This window comes from Halichoeres trimaculatus, unplaced genomic scaffold, assembly GCF_033239565.1.
Source record: "Halichoeres trimaculatus isolate MK-OKI-2021-1 unplaced genomic scaffold, fHalTri1.1 fHalTri1_scaffold_1, whole genome shotgun sequence".
Classification (NCBI taxonomy): domain Eukaryota; kingdom Metazoa; phylum Chordata; class Actinopteri; order Labriformes; family Labridae; genus Halichoeres; species Halichoeres trimaculatus.
This window is the reverse complement of record NW_027437179.1, coordinates 37,419,436-37,438,778: the sequence shown is the minus strand read 5'-3', so window position 1 is coordinate 37,438,778 and position 19,343 is coordinate 37,419,436. Positions and strand designations below refer to the sequence as shown.

Genomic DNA, 19,343 nt, shown 5'->3' with positions numbered 1-19,343 from the left:
ACATGGACCCAAATATTCTGCTTGCATTCGGTTTATTTGCTCAGACGGAAAGAATTTAACCTTTGTATACACCTCATTCTGAAAGAAAAGTGCCAATCCGAATGGAAATTTAATTGGTTTCACAGGGGTGGAATGTTCCTTTCCCCAAACCAATTGAGGTATCACGTATCCACTCAAATGGAAAGTTGTCAGGGTGCGTTCTTTCAGCGCATGCTCAGATACGACGTAAAACGCAACCAGAGACGTTCCTCAACTTTAAAAAGTTGGTTTTTGATCCAAACTTTGAAAGAAATGAACATAATTTCAAGACTGGACGGACGACAAACTCGCAATACGGAGTATTTCAACACCGTGATAAACAAACTGTCGTCCTCCAGCTTTGATAAATCTCGTGATGTTTACGTTTTTCTACGCATGCCCAATTGACTATTCTGTTTGAATACAGCGGCGCATGTAGACCAGAGATTGGAATATTCCTTTCCACGTATACTATTGTTTTCGGAAAAGTCATTCGGAAAGACGAAAAACTCCTCATGTAAACGTGGCTACTGACTAAAATCTGGTTGGAACAGTCACTTCACAAGGCTTACCACAGATTGCCAAGAAAAACCTGTTCATGAATTTGAGTGAACTTCACATGGAACTCCACCAAGTCACTCTTGATTCAGAGACAGCGTCAGAAGAGTCTTACCTGGGCTTTGAAGAAGAAGAAGAAGAAGAACTGGAATTGTCCTCAGGGGTCCAAAGTCCTCTTTTCTGGTGAAAGTCAATTCTATGTTTGGGAATCAAGAACCCAGAGTCTGAAGGAATAGTGGAAAGGCTCAGGATCCAAGCTGCTTGAACTCCAGAGTGAAGTTTCCATGATCTGTGATGGTTCTGGGGTGCTATGTCATCTGCTGCCTTTGGTTCACTTAAGCCTACAGTCAACACGGACGTTAACCGTAAAACTCCAGAGCACTTCCTGCTTCCTTCTGCCAACTAACTTTGTGGAGACACTGATTTTATTTTTAGCAGGATTTGGCTCCTGCCGACACTGCCAAAACTCTAAAAAGCTGGTTCAATCAGCATGATATTACTTTGTTTGATTGGTCAGTAACTTTCCAGACTTGACCCCAAGAAAGTATCTATAAGGTATCATCAAGAGGGAGATAAGAGACACCAGACCTTGTGATGTAAACAAGCTGGAGGCCGATAGCAACAAATCATGTATAATGAGCTCCAACCACGTATTAATCGAATATTCTTTCATAATTTCAAGATTTCTGTATAAAAAGTCATTTTTAAGGCTCTGATTTAATAATGAACCATGATTATCATAATTTAAAGAGATTATTACTTGGGATAGTTCCCTCTGTGCTTGCTCAATCTGTAAAAAAGCCTGTATTTATAAGGTGATAAACCAGTTATTCTAGCTCCTTTTACCACACCTACAAGGAATGTCATGTTTTTACTTTCTGAATAAAAGTTTGAAAATTCCCATTGCTGAAAGTTGATGGTTTTGAAGTCTAATCTATTAAAGTTTAGCCAGTGTTGAGGGCTGTCAGTGATGGAGAAATGAGTGATGATGAGGAGTCTGTTAATGTAAGATTTGGTCATATTCATCACCATGACTGTTATTGTGGTTAGATGACACTGACAGTGGATCCTCTGGATAACGTTCAGGCTCTGCTGGAGTGACACCGACGCTGGACATCGTCACCCGGTGTAAAACACATGCTGTCCTATCCTTGCTCACTCCTGTTTGGGGCGAATTTAATTGATCCGGGCAAAGCGCGACTGCCGCGGAGCTGAGGTGGCTTCCCTAACCGCTCATCCCTCCGCTGAGAAACACCTCTTCAGGCTGGGTACTCATTATATTCCCCTTAACTCTCTTATTGATGGATAAAGCAGCTGGAATCCAAATGAATCCGGAGTAATTATCCCTGCATTGTTGTGTGGAGGCAGCTCGGGGGAGGGAATGGATGCAAGCGAGCGAGCAGAGGCGCACCGAGGCAGCTACCTGACAGACCCAGCTCCTCTGTGATGCAGCTGTTTACGCTGGCTGAGAAAACCCACGGACACCCCGAGGACTGCTTTTTAAAACGCTAACGAGCGAGAAATCAGCGGCTATTTGTTATTCAGCACGTGCGGGGATTGCATATGATGAGTATGGGGAGCCGAGCAGCCAGTGCACTCTCCGCCCGCCGAGCTCCAGGAGAGAATTCAACCCCGCTCTGATTTTCTGGGTCTGATTCCGCTGCTGCGCTGATTTATCTGCTTGTTTGATTCCTCTCTCCTCTGCTGGCTTTATTTCTGATTCCTCTCGAACCAACCCGGGGGCGTTTTGTTGTGAGCGTAAAAAGCAAAACATCAACTCGGTCATCATACTGAAGTGTGCGAGAGGAGGACAGCGTTGGCATCTCTCCATGCGCGCTCCACGCCGGGCTGTTTTTCACTGTGGAGCTGTGACCCCAGCCGAAGTCCAGCTCGTGAAATAAAAGATCCCTACTCTCGCAGCTGGATCACATGTACGGACGTGGGTATTTTGAGGATACACCAGTGAATGTTGGGTTATTTTACCGACTGTCAGTGACGCAACATCTCACACAGACTGCATGAGGGATTCATGCGTAGAAGGGCGTGAACTTGCAGACAGTAACCTCCTTTCAGTTAACAAAACATCTACTTGTATATAAAGCCAGCTTCAACCCACTTCTCTGTATTCAGCGTCACTCATCTGAGGACATAATGGATCTGAAAGCGGACTCGGACGACATGGACTACAAGCAGCCGGCTCCTATTGAAGTTTTCGCCAGCAGGTCCACGCTGCACGGCATCTCTCACATGTTCACTTATGAGCGGATGTGTATCAAGCGCACTCTGTGGATTTTATTCTTCCTGGGCTCCCTGAGTGTGCTGGTGCTGGTGTGTGTGGACCGGGTGCAGTTCTACTTCCAGTACCCGCACGTCACCAAGCTGGACGAGGTGGCTGCTCCGATGATGGTGTTCCCCTCAGTCACCTTCTGCAACCTCAACTCCTTCCGCTTCAGCCGGGTGACGCGCAACGACCTGTACCACGCTGGGGAGCTCCTTGCCTTGCTCAACGGCAGGTGTGTGCTTACCTGTGCTCTTAACTTCTACCTGTTGGTGCGCATGATGTCATAAGAGTGTTTCTGTCTCTGCACTCCAACTTTAACAGCCAGTTTCTCCATTAGTGGGCTGAAAACAAACAAATCATCAGCACAGACTCCCAAATAGTCTCACTGGCTGCTTGAATGATAAGGTTTTTGCCTCAGGGAGACCCATCTGTGAGGATTTAGTAGTGTTTGATTCTGGAATTGATTGTGTCCACTGCACACCAGGAGATAACAGTCCAAAGATTTAAACGTTTGGCTCCAGCTGCACATTTTTAATTCGGGTACACATTCTGCTGCAGTGATCAGGAAATTGAACAATTTGCTGTTCCAATAAAATTAATTAAGTGGCACAACATCCCCGAACCAACACATTCAAATCTCCAAACTCTTTCGAATACTCTCTGAAGGAGGCCTAGCAGATCAACTTTTTAAAAATGTTTTTCTGCAGGTTTGATCTTCATGAGAGGAGAAATCCTACACGGCACAGGGAAGTGCAAAGCAATGTTTCAACACCTGCCCCACTGGTTGTCGCTGTAAGGCGCTCTGAGACATGTTTAAACATCATATCCAAAGCATACAGAGGCTTTCGCTGCTCTGACCGAGGACTGACCCCAGCCGTAGGTGATTTAGAGGAAAAAAAAAAAAAAAAGCGGCTAGGTGAGAAAGCTGTTTTCTGCAGTTTCTTATTAAATGTGGCGTTCACTTAATGGTTGCATAATGTCAGCTGAAATCCATACTGCATCTCAGCGGCTGTATTTATGACACCTCGCATGATGACGTGAAATATATTCCATCAATCTTTTGAAATATGTTGACACAGAAAAGGCACGTTTTATCTCACATGGTATGAATCCTCCCGCCAGTAACACATAATGGATGAGCTCTTTCTAAGTGGTTAATATAAAATGATGGAGGAGATAATGCCCCCGGTGCCGTCCCCTGCCTCATCACTTCTCAGTTCATGTGGTATGAATATCTAACATAAGTAGTGGAGTGGATCTTTGAAACCCCCTGGTGGCAAAGTGTGGAGAGATGTGAGTGTGATTCACAGCTGCGGCCTCCTCCCTTTACACTTGTTGCTCACCGCTGTGCTTTGATCATCCCAGACATTAAGGCAGCCGTGACAAGCTCACTGTTAAAACTTTGACTTTAGATCGGTTTACTTTCTCCTCACTTCTCCGTGCACTGAAAGCACATTCACAAGAGCAGTGCTGGTAACTGTCCTTGACGCTGTAATCACACTCACAACACAGGCACAGCTCACTGCAGGTGATACACAAACACATCCAAATACCATCTTGAACAGTCACGTGTATTTTTCGCATATTGATCCACGCAGCTCTGCAGCCAAAGGCACAGCTGGAGAGCACTTTTGCTGTTCGAGGTACAATGACATAAATCCAGTTCTCTGCTTGCAGACTGAGCGTGCTTGCTCCGTGACCTCTGCTGTGTGTATGCATCATTTCACAGGTGATAAGCCTCACAGGAAAGGAATAGGCTCCGCTGCTGGGGGCTGTGGGTGCAGAGCTCTGCATGGTATAGATTTCATCCTACACACATCTCTTCCTCTGGTATTTGCACTCTGAGCTGTAGTGGTAAACAACCCCAAACATCACTGAAGGCGTCTTTGATATATTAGTGCGGCCTCCGACTGATTCGCTGTAAGAAATGAGAATCACAACGACTGAGAGGAAACCAGGAAATGAAAGCAGTGGCACTTACTCCCAGTGACTTTGGAAGGAGCTGATTTCAGACGGAGGGAGGGAACGGCAAGCCGAGGCAATTAACTGGTGTCTCGTAAGCTGTGTGATGAACAAGTCTTTATCCCTGTGTAATTAGGGCTGTTTGTTAGGCTACAGAGTTGTCTCCTTGATTAACACTCTCTCATCTCTCCCAGTGTTTCTTTGCCCTCTCTTTATCCATTTGGCCTTGGAGGCGTGTCCATCCCATAACTTTTTGCTAACTCGGAGATCTGTCCAGGATTCTTCTGGAAGACACAGTAGCCATCCAACTATATCTTTTAGTGCCTTTTTTGCATAATGATAGAAATTGAAAAGTATCAGATGTGAAATATTGTTGTTTATGTGTTTGTAGGCTTTTAGATATGTGATATAAGTTAGGCTCAGTGTTGTAGTCGAGTCCTCCTCACCTGAATTTGAGCCCAGGTCAAGCCCTCAGAACTTTGGCCCAAGTCCCCAGAGCAGGTCACAGGAAACTCGCTTGGTGGAACTTGAAGGATCTAAATTTGATTACATAAAATAGTCTGATGAATTCAGACAAGATTGAGTTCGGGATTAGGAATGCACTTGTTTGACTACAAATTATTCGCTGTGTAAACCTGGACTGATTGTTGGAATTTTTTTTTTTTATCAGCCAAATATTTTTATTAGATTTTCTGTTTATGAGGTGGGTACAGAAAGGAAAAGACATTTAGATACACATAAATGAACAGCCTCCCGACTAAAACAATTCAAAACTAGACGAGGGAAAGTAAAAGAAGAAAAGAAAAAAGAAAACATCTATATATCTAAATATATTTAAATAATGATAAATAGATAAATAGATAAATTGCGTTGGACAGTTTGATGTGCAGAAAAGACAATCAGTTAACAATAATATCCCTTGATCTGAATTTTACAGTGAAACTTAAGCTAAGACTCCATTGGAAACCTCAGCTGAATTGTGCATACTGTAAGTATAATGTATACAGACAAGCAGGAAGCACACTCTGTCTAAGGCAGTGGTTCTCAAACTTTTTTCAGTGATGTACCCCTATGATGTGTTTTTTATTCCACCAAGTACCCCCTAACAAACACAAAGCAGTTTTGGATGGAAAAAAAAAGTAGAACAAAGCACCGTACTCTTAGTGTCTATTGGATATAGTATTAAATGTATGGACTTAATCTTATATTGGATTCAAACATTGATTAAGTAATTGGTGATAAAGGAATTTTGCTTGGTTGATATATTTTGAATACATCTTTGAATCTTGCGTACCCCCTGGAGTACCCTTGCACACCCCCAGGGGTACAGGTACCCCCATTTGAGAACCACTGGTCTAAGGGACAGAGAGTTGATTACCAGCACCTGTTTTTGGCATTTCGAGGCCTTTTATTATCCAACAGTGATAAGAAATCACTTTAAAACTGTTACTTTTGCTCTGATGCAGGCTGCCGTCACTACTCTGTCTCTGGCATTGTCCCACCCACACTGTCGTCTGATTGGGAACAGACAGGTTCTTTTTTATTTTTAGAAACTTTACTCACTGTAGAAAACTCTCAGGAGCTATTTATGCTTTTAATGTTTTCATTCAGCTTGTAAGACATGCTGCTGAGTCTTAAAGCCAAGTCTTGAAGCCAACATTATCACTTCGACTGCTAATGAATATCAGCTTCAAATATTGGCTATCAGCCTCCATGACTACTAATAATTGGTATCGGCCCAGAGAAAAAAAAAAGAAAAAAGATCTGTCTCTAAAGCTAAACAGTGCTTTCGTCGCCAAAATGTGCACCCTTTTTTTGTCTTTTCTGATCCAAAATAGTTTATTTTTGTAACAGTTACTGGAAAATATGAACAGGACAACAGCTCTCTTGAAGTGAAGCCATACTTTCAGAGCTCCTACCGGTGACAGGCTGCAGTCAAAGTCATAAAGCCAGCGTCTTCCATGATAACGATAGAAACATGGGTTACAAAAAAGCATCTTTCTCAAACATACTTCTTGTTCTTTTCATGATGATTCTTGCTTCAGTGTTTTTTTGTCAGGGCATTGAGCATTTTTGTATGAAAGGGGAAAATGTTGGAAACAACACTCGACATTGAAGTTTTTAAGAGAACATTCCTTTTCTACTGTCAATTGGAAAGCCAACTGTTGGTATCTTTATTGCTTTTCTTTAAGGCTCTACAAGGACTCAAGAAATGACCCCAAAATATTCTCACTCTAATATATTCGCCTCTTCTTAATCCATAAATTAAAATGAGGTTATACGTTATTTCTAAAGGCTATTTTGCAGTATCCCAGGGGGAAGCAGACCTAGCCTCCATTCATTGCACAAAGACAGAAAGTCTATGAAAAAACTATGCCAACTTGCAAAGTTTAGCAGTAAAAGGTAAAATTTGTCCCTTTTCTTGAAGAAAAAGATTTCTTGAATTTATTTTGTAGTACAGGTGGACACTGGAGCTGGGCTGTCAAAAAGGAAAAGGAGGTCAGAGTAGATGAAAGCTAAACAGGAGAGTGACATGTAGCAGTTATTCTGCAGTGGTCTGTTTGAACTTGAGAGTCTATCAATAAAATGAAAGGTGAGGTTACGTTAGCTCTGATTGGTAGATGACTGATTCACTAACATTACGCATGACGGACATGTCTCACAGCGTCGGGCTTTGAGTAACACTAAACAGTCTGCTCACATCCTGGACACTAAACGACAAACTGAGTTTACAAAGTTTGCCAAAAGTGTCACGACGAACAACACCAAATGGATAGTACTTAGGGTGCCTTTAAAGATAACATGTTTTGGTTAGCAGAGGGAGGATGGCATCAGTGCCATATGTCAGTGCCAATTAAGGCAGCATTTTGGCTTCACTTTAATGCAGGAAGGGCCATTTATATTGAGGCAATGATGATAATACAGAGCTAGCTGATGCTTGTGAGCCTTGATTTGTTGTGAGGACGAATGATGTAAACAGTAGAAAACATTTAAAGTGTATGTCTTCTTTCTACCTTTTGAGTTGTATAAACACTGAAATTTTCAATCAGGACATGATCTGCTGTGACTCAACACACTACAACAGCAGAGACCAAAAGAGGGAAATATGCCATCTTCAATTCACGCTGTCAGTTTTCAGATAATGCTTAATAATTCTAATTGCTTTGATAATGGACCTGTTTTTTATACTATTTCAAGCCAAATTGCTTCAAATGTCACTGAGTAAGTGTTGCTGCCAGGTTATTCTCCCTCTTACAGTAGTACAAAGCGTACTGTAGGGTAGGGACATTGTGAGAAAAACAAAATAATTGGGGACAACTTGAATCTGTGTTCAACAGCGTTTTTGTCAACACTGCTTTCCAATTAAAAGCCGATTAGGCAGAAGACACTCCAGTGGTTAGCTTCTTGATATCAGGCTGTGAGTTTCCTAAGAGGAGGTAGGAGAAAACCTTAGTGTCATGTGGCTCTGAGTCTGTGTCTATCACTGTCTCGAGGGGAGCCAGCAGGCAATATCCGTCCTCGCAGTGAAGCCACTCTGTCTTAGCTGCTATGAAGTTTATGGCCAAACTTGGAGTAACTTCCCTTTAACTTACTGCGCTCCGGCAGTTCTTTAACTCCCCTCAAAAATCAATTACTTTCTCATTGTGTTTGTGCAGGTTGAAGTCACACTTAGCAGCGCAGAACACCACAAATAAATTGCTTGATTTTATTTTTATTATGTCGCAAAGGCAATTACACGATAATTAACAAAAGAAAGGTCATTTCAGAAAAGGTGCGCAGGAGTGCAGGATCAGCTCGGGAGAGGCAGAGAAGCGAGTCTTCTGCTTACACGGTTATCACGCTTTCACATGTTCCCTGAGCTTGCAAACATGCTTTGAGTTCACACAAGCGTTTTCATAAAGTAGCCACAAAATTTAACGCTCTGTAACCTTGACTGTGTCATCCGTCTCAGCACATTGACAGGATTGGACTTGTGTCACGGAGTGCATGGGAGAGGAAAGGAGGTGGACGGATCATCAAAGGGAGCACAAATCAAAGAGATGCTTCCATAGCTTTCTTTTTTTTTTTTTTTAAAGGTCCCATATTCTGCTCCTTTTCTGCAGTTTAATATGGATCATTGATGTCTTCATGAAATGGTAGTAACATGTTTTGGTCCAAAAAGCCAATAAATCAAGCACAGCAGCATTGTTTCCAGGCTCTCATAGCCCCTCTGTTCAGAACGTTCTGATTTAGTGGGCGTGACCTTCATATGTAAATGAGCCACCGCTGATACCGCCCCACTCTTCCGTGTCACTGAGAGCGGTGCCACGAGCTCCAAGTGCATAATGTCTAGAAAACAGCGAAGCTCGTTTACCGTAACATTACAGGCTAAAACAACAGGCTAACTGCAGCTAAAGTTTGCATCCTGAAGCTAACACAGAGACAGGGGGGACACTGAGGAAAAGCTCTTACATCTGCTCCACAGCACACAGCATTTAAAATACTCACATTTCCAGGGTCTGAGGTTTGTTGGAGGATGGTTGGTAATGCGCCTGGATTCAGGACCAGTCTATTCGCTAGCCCTCTGTTGTACTGTCCAAAGTTGGAAAAGCAGTCGGCCGTGAAGTGACTAGCACACACATGCACAGTTTTACTGAGTGTTGCTGGAACATTTCCTTGATAAATGAACACTAGACACTTAGTCTTGTCTTCTTCCGAGATGGGAAGGTTGTGCATGGAACTATGTGGTTGTTTACAGCCAAAAACAGAGTGGTAATGGCTCTTTAACTTTGGCATTCTCCTCCCCGCGGCTTGAGAGGAGTGGGTGAGGAGGGGGTTTGGGGGTATCTGCTCCACAGGACCAATCAGGTCAGACTTGCTCCTGATTGGTCAAAAAAAAGGAATTGCTGATGTCGTCAAATCCCCAAAATCCAAACAGCTCATTTTAGGTCAGGATTTTACATTTAAAAGCACTGCTAAGTACAGGTTTTGTCATTAAATATCACATTTTGTGGGCTGGGAGGAAAGCCAAAGACCCACAAATTTCACTAAAAGACTTAATAAAGTGATTTTTGCATAATAGATTGTTTCTTTAAGAGATTAACACTGGGGAGACTCTTATTTGGCAGAAGATGTTTTTTCAAGATCAAAAGTGAGGCATAACAAAAAGCATGTAATCACTGTGTTTTGCTTCATGCATGTGTGTGTGTTTTCAGTAAAATGAAGATGCGTTTGGGTAAATCTCACCTCTCTGTGGCCCTTGTTTGAATCTCTTTGATCTTGTCCAAAGTGGTATAATAACTGTCACAGGTGCACGATAATTAAGATGCGATTATCCAAATTCTGCTGCCAGGAATCATTACAGTCCCTCATTTTCAAGGACACTGAACAAACAATCCCATCCTCATTAGGAGAGGAGTTCAATTAGCACTAATTGGATAATTACCTGAGATTAGATCAAGATGTGTTCATTGTTGTGTCACACAGACTGTGGCATTAACACAAACTTGAAACAAGTGGAGTATGAACTTTCTTTTTCTCTCAGGTTGTGAAGTTGTGAAAGTTGACCGACCGGTCTCTGTGGCAGCGTTCGCTCTGAAATCAGAGATGCTCATATTCACAAACTCCTCTCCCGAGGTGGCAAACTGATGCAGATGCTCCTACATTCGCTTTAGTCCCGGCAAGAAAATTAAAGTGCTTGTGGCCCATAATCCAATTTAGTCCCCCTCCGCCCCTGTGCTGTGAGTTTGCCGTGATTGCTTTAGGGAGCAGTGGCAGGGCAATATTAAAAATTCTTCCCATATTATTTTGATTGTATGCGCCTCAGCTAAAGCCTCCTGACTCTGGGATCCGGGCACGCCATCCTAAGTGCTCTCCTGGCAGCTCAGTGTTGCTCATAAGACAGAGGCTGACAATACAATTCAATTAAGTCCAGACTTTACCACAACAGGCCGTATCTTCTTATTACAAGAAGGCATGGCAATGTTGTTATGTTGTCCCAATGAGTGTATTGAGACGTGCTTCTATCAGAGCTGTTCCTGTTTGAGCCTCTAATCAACCTGAGCTGGGATCAGACCAGTGATCTCTCAGAGTTATGTTCGCTAGACATCGAAAACTGACACCATACCTTAGCAGGTCTGTAGTTGTATGGTTTCAGATGTAGAAACAGACTCAATCACTGACTTTGACAAACAACAGTTAACACTTGTTGACTGTATGATAAACATAGCCCATAAAGTAAGTCTAACAATGTTTCTTGGCACTAAATTTTACCCCGTTGGAAAGTCTTCTTTATCTTGTTTTTCAATGGAGCCACATTTAAAATGAACATGTGTTTGTGGGATGAGCAGAGATGAGTTTGAGGGTTGTGCCCATGAGACATTTCCAAATCTTTTCTGTCAATTCCAAACAGTTTATCCTGCCTGTCCGTTATAACAGCCATGTCCTTCTATGGGAAAAACTCAAAAATCAAACAACTTTGAAAGTAACTAGTCAGAAAAAATAGACCCAATGAGATTTTTTTTATTTTATTTATTTTTTGTCCAGGCTTGAAATGGGACAGTGACAAATAAGGGTTGGTGTCAAAAGTAGGCTTTGAATTTGTTAGAACAACATGTTAGATGTTTGATTAAATGCGTGGTTTGCATGTCTTTTGGTGTTATAGTATTTTGTGACATTTTATCATTTTTTATCCAATTGAAGAATCAATCCCATTCATCCCATCCAAATCCCATCAAACTGTTAAATGATGTGACTACAAAAGCTGAAGTTATGCAAGTGTACAGATGAAATATTTATTTTTCTAGTGAAATATAACCCAAATATAAATATATAAATATAACCCAAAGTTAGGTACTTTTACAGGTAATGACTGAAACCCGTCTGAAGTACCCAGTACCGATTCACATAAAATCAAATGGTACCATGTTAAGGTACCTAAACCCATACTTGTGACAACAAGAGAGTGGAAGAGTAGGTGATTTTCCATACTGGACATGAACACAGCATTGCAAGTTCATATATTGAGAATAAATATGTCAAATTAAACATTTTTGAGATTTTTTTATTAAACAAATTAATCTTTATAACCACATAAACACAGAAAAATACAGAAAATTGGTACCGTTGAGTACTGATACAGATTGCCAGGTACCGGGGATCTGTACTGCATCATTTTAAATGTGAAAGGTACCCATCCCTACTAAACTGGATAATATGGGTTTTGCTACATTGAACAAGATAGTATTTCATAGACATCAATGTTTTCTCTATATTTTTGAGTCAGTTGGTTTGAAATTATTTTTACAGGTTCACAGGTATCAGACAGGGCTGCAATGATTAGCCGACATAATCAACTCGTTGGCTATAGAAAAATTCATCGGCGCAAATCTTAACAGTCGACGCATCGTCATATTGTTTTTATTGTTGTTGTCATATGGTGAAAGAAATACCAGGCGGTAAATGCTCATCTGTAACTTAAATTCACTGCATGAGGCTCCAGGTTGTTGGATACTTTTATGGGAAAAGATCACTAAGCTCATACACGTGGAAAATTGATGAGGAAGAATCTCAGCGCCCCACTGGCGATGCACACTGATTGAGGCTCTGCATCTCCGGCTTGGACAGCCTGACAGCTCCCGGTGTTTAGTGCCAGGGATAACGTGATTTGGAGGGTCTACTTCGCTCTCTGTTTCAAACAGTTTTTCAGGATCTGAGTCACAAACTAGTGTCAAAACTCCCCTAACTTTTTAAAAGAGAGGACATTTATCTGAAGGAGCACTGCACTGATAACACTCAGCGGGGAGGTGGAAAGGCGGAGTGCGCATGAGCGAAGTGAAAATAGCGCAACGAAACTAAATGCGTTGTCATGGAAACCTGGGAGGGAGTCAGGTGGGATGATATAGAGAGCAAAGCAAGCCCCAATGTCTCAAATAAACATTAGAAAACAAGCTCAATGTCTCAAATAAGCGGTCTTGCCAACTAACACTGCGAACAGCTTGATTTCCTTGTTACCTGCTTCATTCATTTTAAAATTACTTTTGTTTTTTGTATTATACCTATATTTCTATTTCATCATGAATTCCGGGTAAATGCAGGGAAAATGCTACACACCGGTTGAATTTCAAAGGTCTGCACATTTTGAAGGCCAAATCAGATTAAAACACAAAATAATCGCGATTAATCAACTAATCCAAAAAATAACCAATAGATCAGTCGACATTAAAAATAATTGTTAGTTGCAGCCCCTTTATCAGATATAAGAAACATTGGTTACACTCATTGACTTTCATTAGTTGCATGCATTTCACCAAATATATCATTTTTTGCTCTTCAGTCAGCTTCTTTGGTGTGTATGTGGTTTTCAATGTTTTTGCAGCAAACCTTAAATGGAATCTTCTAGCACTGCATTTCCTAGCACTCAAAAAATGGGCTTCATATTTTAGACCAAATTATTTGGCTTGTTAATGTGTTGTGGAATTTCCTGAAAAGTGGTTGTGATCCACTTGAAAAAGGGGGGAAAGTGTTTTCCCTTTCGGTGTTAATGATTTTCACACCACTTGAGCTAAATGAACAGATAAAAAGTATGTCAAGAGTCACTGCTGTAATTTTGTAGCTGCAGGCCCCATCAGCCTGTCTGTATGTGACCTGTTTTCATGTTGGATGCACTTTAAGTCTCCTGCTCACATACAGCAAAAGCTACAAGGCATCAAAGCAATCACAGATGGCAAAATGTGTAGAAACTAGCACTTAAAATCTGTAAAGAACCATTAATTGTGAATTTAAAAAGCATCAACTCCATTTTGAATTAAACCTCTCTGTATTCCCTGCCACCTTTCAATGTGTGACTCTCAAACGTATAGGATGGCGTTAAGGTGGTGGAAGAAAACGTTAAGCACCATTTCCCATCACTTCCACTCAACTGGAAGAACAGTGAGCGCTAAATACCAAGGGGAGTCTTTGAAATTTTAATTAAGCAAGTAACACTAAACGCTTTGTGTATTCCTGAAGGATATAGGTCATTTGTGATAAAGTGTACTCTATTTTCAGGTGCAAGTGGAAGATCTAGATGAGTTCTTTTATAACTGCTGTCACTCTGTCTTACGCCAAGTATTTATTTCACCTGCTTCAAACTAATGTCAGTAATGCACTAAAGTCAGGTCACACAATTACGCACAACACCTACAAAGCAATAACACTTAATAACCTTTATTTTCCTTTATCAACAAAAGTGAGGGGTGTAAAAGAAAACAGCAGCCAGTAATGAATTACCTCTCCTGGGTTTATCACCAGTTTAATCTATGAGCAAAGTGGTAATCTGCACTGCCTTGCGTTTAGTTTGTTGTGACATAATGGTTACATCTACTCAGGCTTCTTCTTTATTAAGAAGATAAATAAAACGAAGACAGCTGCTGCCTCAGAGATCATGATGGAAATGCACAAGTTACAATGACGGAACAAATCCAATTTCAGAAGAGTTCTCACGCAGATTGAAATGTCAATAAAAACAGATTTTGATGGTTGCAAATGATCTGAAACTCAAGTTAAATTGGAAGTAGCTCAAAAGTAAATTAAAACTGAAAAGGTAATATATTGGTAATGGAATATATGTGATTTTTTTTTTTACATTCAATTAAAGCAGCAGGTTTACAAAAAGTAGAGACAGGAAAAAAAGTACTGAATTCTGAATTTAGAAAGAAATAACTTTGAAAAAGATCTTCTGACTAATTAGATTAACATTCAAAAGGACTGAGGCTTTAAAAAATGAAGATGAAGAAGTTGACACTCTGTGAGAGACCGCGTGAGCAAAATGTTAAACTGTTTCAGAATCGTGTTTCTCAGGGTTAAAGTTCCAGGAGTGTGTGGATTTCATCAAATAGTTGAAATTATTAAGAAATTTAGAAATTGTGGAAAAATCTCTGTATTACAGAGAGATGATGCCAAAATTCTGAGGCTGAAAACAGGATGTGCTACATTAAACAAAAGAAAAACATGACTCTGTAGAGGAAGTTTCTACATTGGTCCAAAAGTCACTGTAACTGCTGGTTGAAACTCGACCCTTTAACTTCTTTGGACATGGGTCATAACTCGATCGTAAAGTCACAGCAGGGGAACTTGTCTTGTCTGCGTTTCCATGCAGAAAAAAGAATCAGGCTTCTAGTCCAGAATGTTTTCCTCGGCTTTGATTGGCGGCGCTGTGTCCTTTTTTGATAACCTTTTTTGGTGAGCGTATTGCAATAGTTTCAATTCACCTGAAGAGGAAACAACTTTCTAAAGATGATGACTGAGACGGATGCAGCTGTAGCTCTTTATGTTTTTATTTATGCAGGTGCCATGGGGTGCGTTTGTTGTGTTGGAGAGACTGGGTTGTATAAAAATGGTTTATTTGAACTAAAGTCTGTAAACAAAAGCAGCGTGATCCTACAAATTGAGTTTTTAAAAAAGTGCAATAGTTTTCTAAATTCATTATGCAAGATATTTTTTAGAAGATAAGGTAGATAGTTGCCAAAACTCATTCTAGTTGTATACAATGAATATAAAAAATGCATAGGGTTAACAAAATATAGTAATGTGGGTTTAACATAAAGTTGATACATTAAAGAAACATTTCAAATAAAAATGAAAAAGTTTTGTTTTTCAAAGAAAAATAATCAAGCATATTGAACGCATAAAAATAATTTGCCGTAATTACAATTTTAATATGTACAACCAATGTACATAATTTTCTATGTAATACAAATGGACTATTTGGAAGGAAGGAAAAAGAAAAAAAAGAGGAGAAAGAAGGGGTATAAAAAAAAGAAATTAAGAAAAGGGAAAGAAGAGAAGGAAGGAAGTAAGAAAAGAAGGAAAAAAGGGAATAATTGGAAAGTCCTCAGGAATTCTTTTGTATTTGCTGCTGTTCTTTTTTGGATATTTTCTTTTCAGTTCTATGTCTTTTCAGTTCTTTTTTGGATTATTAACTATTCATTGGTCGTTGAGATTGTGTTGTTTGACTTTTTGTTTTGCTCTGGTATAAATGTTGTACAGTAAGAAGGTTAGGCACATATAAGCTAAGTAGCTTCAGCCTAAACCTTTTCGGTCAACATGGTTTTCAGTGGTGTCGCTTTGGTTGGTATACTTTTAAACATAATGATATGATACGAAATAAACTAAACTAAACTAAACTAGACACCAAGGTGTACGAAGACCTGCAGAGTCCTGACGAATCCAACCACAGTCCAATAGCAAACACACTGTCTATGTATGTCAGTCAAGCTACAGTTAGTCCATTCTTGGTCTGGCTAAGCTGTTTACATACTTCTTAATAGTCTGATCTTGATCTGACTAAGCTCATTGTCTAATTTCTGAAGCTGCATTTCAACTTACTGAGTGTGACCATAGACTGTGAAAAACAAAGGAATGTCATCTCGCTCAGCTTGAAATGAGGTCACCAGAAAAACTGCTCCCCCTTGTGGCTGGCTGCAGTTTAGGTCAAAAAATCCATCTCTCCGGTCATTCCAGATGGGCTATGGTCACACTTTGCAGAACCTCTTAGAAATGTTTCTGGCGTCCGTTTGTTGTTGAAATTTTAAGATATTATTTAGATGCCTTGTATTCAGGTCCTCTTTTTATTGGAAAGTTTTGTTTTCATTTGTTGAAAGAGATTAAAAAAAAGTTTTACGTCACGTTTAATGATGATTGACAGCTGCCGTTCTTGTGGGGTACTTTTTTTTGGTGGTTATAAAACATGTCGGGAGGGAGAGCCAAGAAGAGATTACACTTCAAAACTGTACAATGAGCCACCTTGTCCACTCTCTTGTACAAAGTCTTAGCTCTGACAGAGTGAGAAGAGAAACTGTTGGATTACATGGAACAAAAACCATCTTGGGTATCAAATCTTGGAAGACTGTTACAGAACATTTGTTCAAATGTCTGGAAACAGAATCAGATGTAACACGAGGTCACTTTCTCCATCATGTCCCTGAGGTAAAGGTCTGTCAGGGAGCCGTTAACCTGCTCTATGCTGCCACTAAAGACTTTAAGAAAATGATTACCACCAGAGACCATTTAAGGAGCCCAAGATGAGGATTAAGGGACATACTGATATTTTACACCATGGCTATTACCGTTTAGTGAGTGTCCTTGTGACTGTTTTATGGGATTCTCCTGGAATCTTTGCTGTGGAGCAGTTAAACGATGGATCGTCGTAGTAATTACACTGAGAAGTATCCGTCGTTTAATCCATCACGGCTGTGTTCCACCTGAGCTGCGATGCTTCTGTGTCGGATTTGACGACAACAATGCCCGACATCCACTCCAACTAATCGACCCGGTCTTCTCCTCTTCTCACAGCACTGTTAACACCGTCTTTACCTCCTCTCCCACCATGAAGCGTGATGGATTCCCTTCTCTCATCAGCGTTATGAGTTCAGTCGAGAGGAGCAGTCATTTCAGATCACAGCTCGTGCTGTCTCACATGGTGAATATTTTATTTTGTTCTGTTCCTAGCAGGTAAACAACGATGGAGCTGCTGTGGAACATATTACATTTCTTGTAATTTGGTTGGGACATGAGTTGAAAACACGCTGCTGGATGAATATTAAAGCAGAGCTCACAAAAGAAATAAAAGATTTCATTTTGAGACGTGGATCAACTTGCGTTGCTCCTATCACTGAGGGACAAAATCTTGCACAGACGAAGCTTGACCTTGTAGAATTTAAACATAAACCCATGAAGATTTACCACCAATTATGGTTTGAAATGATGCCCATTTCCACGAGAAATAACCCGGCTGTCAGCATCCGCAAAGTCATCCTCAGATTTACTGTCAGAGGAGAAGGGTGTGAGCCTTTGTCTCCGTCTGTCTCTTGTGTTTCCAATTCTTATTCTGGCGTCTTCAGCTTTGGGACTGAGTTATTCATGTTTGTTCATTTAAATCGAGCTGCTCTGAATTATTAGTAACACAATACATGAGCCTTATTATAAGAAGGCTGCTGCTGCTTTCTCACATTACACTCGAATTCAATTCCCCTCACCTTTCCTCATGACACAGAAAGAATGACAGCCGTGTTTCTCCGTTAACTCCAAACCGAATTCAAAAACCATTAAGCCATTCTTCGTGTGTGTCCAAACAAATTATTCTCATAAGTGTCTGTCAGTAGTGCTTAATCTTAGCACTCCATAATTTGGAAGCTTGTTCCGCTGATGGCCCATCACTCAGCGGGGGTCATCAATGGGCCGTTTTCTCCTCTGAGCGAGGCCATGCTTGTTAATTGAGGTTAATTTGTATCTGTGAATGGCTGTGAGCAGGTGCAGGAGGTTGATGGTGGCTGTCAAGCTGAGGCACTCCAGAAATGACATTCCCAGTGTTGTGTTTCTCAGTATTCCCATTGCAGATGAGTTCTGGTGCATGCAAATCAGTCAAACGGCTGTGTATGTATGCAGGAAGGAATGGTTCACAAAAACCATTGGTTCACACTGCAAAAAACTGGAATCTTATCAAGTGTTTTTGTCTTATTTTCTGCAGGAAATGTCTTTTTAGACTTAATATGAGACACATTCACCTGACCAGTCCAGAAAAATGTCTTGTTTCTAGTTATTTAAAGATAAAAAACTAGCTCTGAATTACTTGTAACAGGTTAAAAAAAATCTGCCAATGGAACAAGAAAAAAGTTTCTTGCACTTGAACTTCTTGTTCCATTGGCAGATGTTTTTTTTACTTGTTACAAGTAATTCTGACCTCATGTTAGTCTTTAAATAACTTAAAACAAGACATTTTTCTGGACTGACCATTTTAATGTGGCCTCATATCAAGTAAAACAAGGCAAGTTTTATTCATAACGAAACAGAAACACTCGATAAGATTTCAGTTTTTCAGATCACAGTTTTGAGGTCATTGTACACCCTAATAACCCAGCATTATTACTTCAATCAATTGTGTCATGTATAGTCATGAAAAACATGAAAGAATGAGGCTGTTTCCCATTTAAAACGTCATTTAAGCTGAGTGAAACATTGCTACCTTGCAAAAATCTGGAATCTCATCAAGTGTTTTTGTCTAATTTTAAGTAAAAACTGTCTTGTTATACTTGATATGAGCCACATTCAACTAATCAGTCCAGAAAAATGTCTTTTTTTTAAAGTTATTTAAATAAAAAAATGAGGTCTGAATTGTTTGTAACAAGTAAAAAAAATCTGCCAATGAAACCAGAAAAATTTGCTCAAAAATTTGCTTGAAACTAGAATAATGTCTTTTCTCTTGAAATTAGACATTTTTCTGGACTAATCAGGTGAATGTGGCTCATATTAAGTCTTAAAATCATTCCATTTTCTACTGAAAATAAGACATAAACACTTGATAAGATTTCAGTTTTTTGCAGAGTAGTTTCAACATGCCAACTCCTCAGTTAGGAAAGTCACTATTGTCTGTCCCAGAAGTCGCCAAAAGCCACTAAATGACGCTGCTGTCTAATCTGCAGAATAATCAATTTGCATGCAGTTGTGATGGACTCTGTAGGAGAGAGAAATTACGTGGGAGAGACAGAAAGCAGGTAAAACACAACAT

General features: G+C 40.3%; 2 protein-coding genes across 2 annotated transcripts in view; one reads left to right on the top strand and one right to left on the bottom strand.

The window, feature by feature from the left end:
• LOC141795288 (elastase-1-like) overlaps window positions 1-2,491 on the bottom strand; it is a 41,310-nt gene extending 38,819 nt beyond the window's left edge. Inside the window, exon 1 of the mRNA XM_074676126.1 lies at window positions 692-2,491. The gene's annotated coding sequence lies outside the window, so the exon portion shown is untranslated. The remainder of the gene's footprint in view (window positions 1-691) is intronic.
• A 76-nt stretch (window positions 2,492-2,567) lies between these two features.
• Window positions 2,568-19,343, top strand: part of asic1b (acid-sensing (proton-gated) ion channel 1b) — a 374,230-nt gene continuing 357,454 nt past the window's right edge. The window contains exon 1 of the mRNA XM_074676109.1: window positions 2,568-3,089. Within this exon, the coding sequence (XP_074532210.1) occupies window positions 2,728-3,089 (362 nt within the window). The 5' untranslated portion in view covers window positions 2,568-2,727. The remainder of the gene's footprint in view (window positions 3,090-19,343) is intronic.